Source organism: Camellia sinensis, chromosome 10, assembly GCF_055761805.1.
Source record: "Camellia sinensis isolate YWXY chromosome 10, ASM5576180v1, whole genome shotgun sequence".
NCBI classification, from domain to species: domain Eukaryota; kingdom Viridiplantae; phylum Streptophyta; class Magnoliopsida; order Ericales; family Theaceae; genus Camellia; species Camellia sinensis.
The window spans coordinates 179,527,013-179,536,230 of record NC_138970.1 but is presented as its reverse complement, the minus strand read 5'-3'; the positions used below and the strand labels follow the sequence as shown (position 1 = coordinate 179,536,230).

The 9,218-nt window shown below is 33.8% G+C and overlaps 1 protein-coding gene across 1 annotated transcript; it reads right to left on the bottom strand.

Annotated features, from left to right (window-relative positions):
• Positions 1-4,190: 4,190 nt before the first annotated feature.
• LOC114312682 (uncharacterized) lies at positions 4,191-7,132 on the bottom strand. Its single transcript, XM_082890665.1, is given in 11 exon segments — positions 4,191-4,623; positions 4,893-5,040; positions 5,117-5,238; positions 5,624-5,646; positions 5,649-5,664; positions 5,786-5,824; positions 5,946-6,038; positions 6,130-6,225; positions 6,319-6,423; positions 6,790-6,832; positions 6,975-7,132. Coding segments are annotated over 11 exon segments (1,026 nt in total). The 3' UTR covers positions 4,191-4,440.
• Positions 7,133-9,218: the final 2,086 nt, after the last annotated feature.

The window sequence follows — 9,218 nt, the reverse complement described above, 5'->3', positions numbered from 1 at the left end:
CTATTTCTTACTTGACCAGGAAAAATTGAAAATTGGCTCAATTTTTGTAAGTCAAGACGCACCCGTTGCCCTCCAGAATGCTCAACACTGTCAAAGAACTAATAACCATATTTAAACAGCAAAGGTGTAGAGATAACTAATAGCATCAAAGGATAAGAAGTAAACATGTACCATCCAAATGAAATTCATATCCCATCTTAAGATTTATCTAATTGGTAATTCCGATCATGAAAGTTTAGTAAAGTTAAGCTACCAAGGAACTAGGTATATTGAGGCAAAGCATTGGCCAAAATCAAGTGCCATATGCCCAACTGGGGAAAGCAGTAGACAGTAGTTCCCTTGACAACATCTTGAGCACATTGTCTAATAAAAGGACTTTTTAGCTTACACAATAACGAATTAGCTTACACAATTAATGCAGGACGCAACACAACATTCCTGATGAACGCCTAGGGGGAAACTAAAGGACAAGACCAATAGTCTTTACCTGCTTTGCAGCAAGACAGGTTTCTCCTTCAAATGGCCTTCTTCTTCACAGCAGATCATGCCAACTGCAAATACACTTTTCTGAAATAATAGGTTCCATGAGAAGCATAGATATGTTGTTTGATTAGCATACAAACTCAAATCAAAACTAAATCATATTAAAAAAATGCCATAACAATTTGGGAAGTGCTAGAAGTTGTACCTGAATTTCCATTTTTTATTTTCTTTCAAACCTACCCTCATTTAAAGGCTCTCTCCCACTGCTCACACCAAACAGTGTAAATTCTCCATTTTTTAAGATTGCAAGTGTGTGCGGATAAGAGAGAGGTAGAAATGGAGCAACTATATTACCTGTGAAGCAACTGTAGGGTCAATTGCTTCCTCAAACAGACCAGAAGCAACAAGTGCTGTTGCATGCTTTCTAATGCGATTTTCGAGGAAATTGAACTAGATCATCAAAAAGACAAAGTTAGTACTTTGCACAATAAGTTAAAACATCTGTGCTATGAGATCCATTTAGTACCTTGTCTTCAACCATCGGTGACAACCTCCGGCAACCTCTGATGATCACTTCCGGCAACCTTCGGCGCTCACTACTGTCACTATCTCCTAAGATCTAATGACGACAGGAAAAGAAAAAGAAGTAGAAAAAGAAGAATAATGATAGAGAGAGAGAGAGGGAGAGAGAGAGAGAGAGAGAGAAGATAGAGAGGAAAAGGAAAAAGAAAGACCTTAGTAGAAAATTGTTAGCCTTTGTATTGTAGATCAACATAACCATACCTTTACCGTCTACTCTTTGTTCTCTTTCTAGTGATAAATTTATCACTGATAAATTGACCCATCCAACATATTCATATCTACAATGACAAATCAGTGATAAATTCAGCAACAATATACAACATATTGAACAAATCAATGATAAATTTATTACTGATAGATTAATCATAATACATATTTATCTCTCTCTAGTGACAAAAATGATAAATTTATCACTGACTGTTTGTTAAAAAATTGCAAAAAAAAATTCTCATCATCATCATTACAAATTAACACAAGATTCAAAGACATATTTAGTAATAAATTTCGCAGTGATAAATGCACTTATTGATAAATTTCTCACTAGTTGTTTGTTAAAAAAAAAAAAAAAAAAAAAAAAAAAGAACAACCTCGTCATCATCGTCACAAATCAACACACGATTCAAAGAAATATATCAGTGAAACTTTTATCACTAATACAACAGATTTAGTTTAAGAGAAATAAAAAGAGAGAGAGAGGGAGTGAGGAAGAGAAAGTTGATAAATATAACATGAACAAAAATCAGTGATAAATTTATCATTATATTAATATCAAAATTTCAGCAGCAGCAGTCCATAACATATGAAACAAATCAGTGATAAATTTATCACTGAATTAAGTGATAAATTCATTAGATTAGTTCAGAATGTTATATAAATGTAGATCTTGACCAACACATTGTAGAAAGAGTCTCGATCTCATTGGCAACTATGTACAGTACTAGATTGGCGCCGAAGATGGTAGATTGACATTGAAAACAACTAGATTTGAAGCCATTGGTGAAGTTTGACGTTAAAGATGGTCAATTGATGATTAAAGAAGAACGACGGTGATGGCAGATGAAGGATGAAGGATGGAGGAAGAGCGACGGTAATGGCAAAGGGGAAGGAAGACGACAATGTTAGGCGAGCAAGTCAAACGATTGAGAGATGGTGAAGTATAGATCGGCGACGGTGGAGATGGTTGATGAACAGTGGTAGTGGTAGTGGCTGGTGAAGGTGGTGGTAGTGACCCGTGGAGGTGGCGGTGGTTAGTGACGGATGACGATGGCGGTTGTGGATGGATGGCCATGGCCATAACTACAATGGTGGTATCTTCAAAAGAGAGAGAGAGAGAGAGAGAGAGAGATGAGAAAGAAAAAGAGTCTTGGAAAAATGATCACGAGAGAAATTAATACAAATTGAAAAAATTAATAGGTAATAAATATTATAAACAATTAAAGATTTAGAGAGTGTTTGGGATGATTTAAATAGGGATTTTTACTAGTTGGTAGCAAGGCAAAATCGAGATAAAAAAATATAACAGGATTTCTTAGCGTATGAAATAGAAACTTAAGACCTAATGAGTAATAGATTCAATTATTGGAATTAGCTGGTAAAAATCTCAAAATTATATGGTGGACTTGGAGCAAATTTACTTGGTGCCTTTACTTGATTGTTATCGGTTAAAGTATTGAAACCCAATACTTTTTGTTTGAATTTTGGAAAACAATTTAACAAGTTTTAAGTGATATATAGTATGTAATAGTACTCCAAGACTATCAAATAATCACTTAAAGGGTTTGTTTGGGAAGTGGGTTGATTTGACTTTTTAACTTCTTGATTATTTTAGTTTGGGACTAAAAAACCTCATTTGAGATAGACTTTGTGGTTTTTTTAATTTTTGTGAGAGAAAGAATATAATGATTATGGATTGGATGTGATGTTTTGTCTTATTAGATTAAAAAACATATTTTATCTTTTAGTGACTAAAATAATCACCAACCCAACCCAAGTTGCCAAACAAAGGCATAATAGAGTTTTAAGTTCCTATCTCTTCCTCTTTGGAAAGATAATATAGATGTTTTCTCACATTATAATTTATTTATTTTCATAAAATGACTCAAAATAATTAATGTTCATCATAAATAATGATACAGCACTAATTAATTGTGAAAAAAAGAAATAAGGAAAAGAAAAGAAAGATAACAGTGTTAAAAGCATTCAATTTATTAAAAAAATAAAATTGACGAAAGGCTAGTAGTTGTGTATGAAGGATGACAGCTTTGGAATATGCAGAGAGGATTCGATTGGTAGACCCACTATGTAGCAGAAATTATCTAATAAATCAGGAATATTTATGTGTCTAATGTCTATCCAATGATCTTTTATCATTTATTCATTATTATTTTTTATTTTTAAGGTCATATATTTATTTAATTTTTACTATTCATTAAGCACACAATTAATAGAAATTTTTTAAGCGATAGGATAATTTTTACAGAGATGTTTTTTCATAAGAGCTTTGTAATACAAATCATATTCTTCAGCATATTCCCTATTTTTGGATTGGAAGCAACTAAACTGACCACAAATTTAACCACCAATTAAATTAAAATAAAACACCCCTTCCTCAATAATGACCTAGATTACAACTGCCAAATTTGAATATGATTTCATGTTTTTATTTATAATTAGTTTAGAAAAAAACAAAAACAAAAACAAAAACAAAAAAATTTGTTAGGCAAACTATTCCTGAAAATTAGTTTTAAGGAATTTTTTTATTTTTTTTTCTATAAACACCTATTTTTTGAAAAAAGAATTCTAAACAAGTGTTAATGAGACACAAGGAATAAGAGGCTTATTGAAATCAAAACACTTTTTTTATTTAGCTGAATTCAAAATATTATTTTTTAAACATTTTTTAACTATTTCCAAGACAATTTGCCACAAAGACATTCATTAGCATTTGCCTTTTCAAAAATAACAATTATTTTCGTGCAAAATAAAAATGATTGTCAAACTTTTCATTGCTTGTATTTCTTAAAACATGAAAAGCAAAAATAAAAGAAAACAAAAACACAACCAAAAACGACTTTTCTTTTCTTTTCCTTTTCCCTTCTTTTTTTGGTTGGTAAAGAGCGAAATCATTGCCACCTTGAAAAGATAATAATAATACATTAATAGAACATCATGTTAGTAACATCACCTTAATTGTGATGTGAAACTAGTACTACATGACAGCACTCCCTAAACAGTCTTCATGGTGCTAAGCTCCTCCATTAGAATTTGGTGTCCACTATGATAGGTCCCTAGTTTGCTTCCAAACAAACTGATATCATTTGCAACTGCAAGCTCTATAAGTTTAGGGTTTACTTTTTTTTTGAAGCACTTGTTGAATCACTGCACGCGGTAGTTTAAGGTCCATATGCTTATAACTGAAGCACTGGTTGAATCAGGGCTTCCCCCGTAGTTAAGCTCCACGAAGAAACCCGCTCCTTCGCCCCTAGCCAGTCTTCTCGGATTAACACAAATGCACTTCGCTTGCTCTTCTCCGTCATTTTTATCCCCAATTGACAACACATGTCCGCATAGGAGATGAAGAGTTAAATTTCATTCATACCACCCAATCTGCTCTAAGCTAGATAAGAAAGAAAACTGATTTGCAAACAGAATTTATGTACAAAAAAGTCCACTAGAATGGCGTGTCAACGGCAGTTTTGAAATAACAAGTCACTTTCATGAGTCTTTTGATTTGAAATGAATGAATATCATTTTGACACATCATTCTGTATAACTATTCTGTTTCGTATATCCATCATTACTTTGATATAACTAGAACTATCATTTACCTTCACGAAATGTGCCAAGTCAGAGGATAGGATTAGGATATCTAGATTACAAGGGATCTGAAGAGCCTCTGGAGCGAGAGAAAAATCCACGGGAGTATCTTCCATTGGTGGGTATAGAGGATAGAAGTTGTTTTTAAAAAGTAACCGTCTTTTCAATTGTTTAAACTTCTTAAATATCAAATACAGAAATTTCCATTAAGAGAATAATAAAAACATGCCTATGCTGGCTAAGTAGATGATTTGCAAGTCTATTCATGCGCTGCTTGGATCCCCCAGATGGATTCCGTGAGATCTCCTCTCCGCTAAGTTGTTTGAGAATATCCACAGTGCAGCAACGTACCTTGATCTGAAAACCCAAACTGTGATTGAAAACTAATTAGAGACTTGTACAATGTGTTTTAACTCAAAATGCTTCAAACCATTGTTTTAGAATTCAAAATAATAAGATTAAGCATATTCCCTTGGGAGAACCTTAACTAGATTCTTTCTAATTCCATGTTGCTCTTCCAAATTGTATTCATCTCAAGTTTAGGGCATTCTGCTAATTAGTGTGTTTTTACTCCAAAAGTACGGTTTCAAGCTTTTTTGTGGTGCATGAGATTGATATAATGCAAAAAAATTTCATCTCATCAATGCATTTTGAAGAATTCGGAGGAGCACACACAAACATGAAATTAATGTCTAGAAGTACGAACAATCATAATTTAAGAATAAAGGCAATTAGTGATTACCTCATTTGCACTAAAATCCCCGAATTTGTAAGACTGGTTATCTGGTAAGACAATGTAATTTCTTTAAAATTGTGACTTGCGAGACTGCAAACTGAAAAATGATCTGGGTCTAGCAACCAGTTCAAAGGTGCGCTTCCCCTAGTCTAGTAGAATCATGCATACCTGATGTTTGAGATCGGCTTGCTGAATATCAAAAGCAGGGTGCAGAATCAAAGCCAAACAACATTAATCTAGAAATTAACACTTAATTATGATCTTAATTTTTTGTTAACTAACTGGGAAAATAGATATACTATATAAATTAATTTAGCAATAAAATTACCTGAGGGAAAACAAAGTCATGATTTGCGTCCCGTATAGATGGCACGAGAATCACACGTGCAGCAGAACCCATATATTCCACATAATCTTGAAGCTGCAAACCATTGGGGGGAAAAAAATTTTAAAAAAAGAAAGATAAAATCTTCTCAAACAGGCAAAACTATCTAGTGTAGATAGATAGATACCCTTCCAAGGATTTCAAGACGAAACATTTCATCAAAGGTCCTGTTTACTGCTCCTTTCTTAATCTCTGGATGTTCAGAATCAATAAATGGTCCCAGCTGCCAAACATAAAAAAATCCAACTTCTCCAGTCATTTATCAATGCAGATTACAATTTACAAGATTATTGATATGAAAAATGGTGGGTCTTACCAATAAAAGCAACTGAGGCTGCTTTCTTTGTGCATATGCTAGCAGCTCAGTTAGAGGTTCAAAGAACAAGTTGTCAGTTGTGGTAAAAGGACCTGCTACAATAATCTATTTAAGATTCCAAAGACATGGACAAATGCAATATTAGTACAAAGAGCTTAAAAAGATTACCAAACTTAACCTAATATTAGACATAGCACATTCCAACTAATGGCTTTGGATTTCAAGTAATAAATACAACTATGAGACTATCTGCCCAAATCCCAATATGGGTTGCATGCTCAAAGTGGGAAGTTAAGGTTCTTTTTTCATGATATGAAATTTCAGAAGTTAACTTCATGTATAGTACCATGTTTAGCCTCATGTGGGATGAGAATCAAAATTGTAAAGCTTACACAATTAATGCAGGATGCAACACAACATTCCTGATGAACGCCTAGGGGGAAACTAAAGGACAAGACCAATAGTCTTTACCTGCTTTGTAGCAAGACAGGCTTCTCCTTCAAACGGCCTTCTTCTTCACAGCAGATCATGCCAACTGCAAATACACTTTTATGAAATAATAGGTTCCATGAGAAGCATAGATATGTTGTTTGATTAGCATACAAACTCAAATCAAAACTAAATCATATTAAAAAAATGCCATAACTAAGGAGCACCTTGAGCTGGGTTGTACCCTCTTTACGATGTCATCCTCTGAAATCTCATGATCATGCTCTTTCTTTACGTTTTCTACATTAGGCAGGTCATTGAGAGTGGATTGCACCACAAACTTACTCTTTCTTTGGCCAAAGGACGTCACAGATTCTAAAGGCATTATAGAAGAGAAAGTCTCCCCATTAATTTTGCGTATCGAATCAAATGGTTCTGGAGACTCTTTTATTAGAGAAATGTTACAAAATTATGCTCTTTCTTTACGTTTTCTACATTAGGCTTGTTATCTATCTGTAACAGGAGACTCTTTTATTAGAGAAATGTTACAAAATTCACTGAGAGAAAAAATTTAAATAAGGAAAATAAAATTCATCTAAATGATACTAATGGGAAACAAACTTCAGAGAAAATTGTATGGGCTAGAGAAAATTAGAGACAAGGAGTTAATTTTACAAGGTAGAGAAAATTATGAAACAAGCAACATAATTTAGATATCAGAGAAAATCAATCAAGGCATATAAGTTAATGTTTTACTATAATTGTGTCAGAGAAATTTGGATTCCAGAGAAAATTCATTAGAATGGTAGAAATAAATAGTGTTTATAAAAAATGCAAGGCACATAAGTTATGGGCAGAGAAAATTACACACAATGAGATAAAATTTTATGGGCCAGAGAAATTATGAAACAACCAACATAATTCAGGTATTAGAGAAAATCAATCAGGGCATATAAGCTAATGTGTTATAATTGTGGTCAAAGAAATTTGGATGGCAGAGAAAATTGATTACCATGGCAGAAATAGACTAGTGGTAACCAAAGAAGAAAACATAAATTGATAGTTCAGAGAAAATTGATCTTAATCAATCAATGCACAAGGAGGGAAACAAAGCAGTGGTCTGAGAAATTTTGGAATTTCACTGAGATTTCAGTAGCAATAGGAATCTAACCTGTCGAGGTGCAAGAGAGTGGACTGGTGTCTTCTGCAGCTGTTTCGTCAAGGTTTGCAGGTTCCACTTGGCACATCTTGGGAAGTCAGCTGTGTTACTATCTTCCGAGTCGATGATAGTTACATGTTCACATAGCCAATATTGTGATGAAAATTAAAGTAAATAAAATTTTCTAAATGCACAAATTTGTAAGTATGATAATTGCAAATTTGAATGGATATTATACTTACCAGCAATGCAATGACACACCCCATAACTTTTTCTGGAGTTTTGTGCAATGCCATGATAGAATCAATCAATGTTGATGTGATTGCTTCCGGCCAATCATACTGTTTCATTGATTCAAGAGGTTCCACATACTTTATAAAAACCCAACCTATTGAATTCCCACTTGGTGCAAAAAATAAGGTGAGACACAAGTACAATGTAACAATGATTGCTACATCTTTGAAGTCAGTTGGTTGCTTGCCTTTCATTGCTTTGACCAAGGCATTTTTAAGAACAGGACCAGTGAGCCTTGTGTCCTTTTGGAATCTTCTCCTGAGGAATGCAGATTTTGGCTTTTTAGAGTATCTTAATGACATGGCTCCTTTACCTCCTTCCAAACCAAAAATCAAGATCGTGTCATTTATTGTAAAGGTCAGGTTCTTCTTACCAACTGTGAATGCTTTTGTTTTTTCATTGTAACATTGGATTATGGCAACTACATCATTATCGGATTTCCTAGATTTCTTTGGATCCATCCTTACAGTGGTTAGAGCTTGGATCAAATACCAGAATGTGGTATTTTGAAGCTCTAGAAGTTGTTTTGAATTGAATTTAAGTGTTTGAAAAAAGGAGACGACAGATGAGAGGTTGGATCGGAATTGAATGCTGTAGTGAGCTCTCTTTCTATGGAGTTTAACAGGTTTTTCCCCCTTGAGTTTGAGTCTTTTGAAGTTGGGGTACTCATCTAGATGCTAGTTTCTTCATCACGTTGGACTTGTGTGTTTTGGTGAGGAGTTTGTGGTGTTTTGCTGCTGGTTTTTGATCTTAAATGATAAGAAGATTGAGCGAGTTGTTCTTTCTTGGTTGGTGTTTCTAGTGTTTTGCTGCTAGTTTTTGATCTTAGCCCATAAGAAGATTGAGAGAGTTTCTGTTTTTTGCTTGGTGTTTCCGGTGTTTCGTTGTTTTTACATTTTGCCATTTCTAGACAATGATTAAAACATAAAGATGTCAACATTAAATCCCAGAGAAAATTGGACATATTAGAGAAAATTACATATAAGGGAGAAAATTACAGAAAATAAAAAATTGGAGA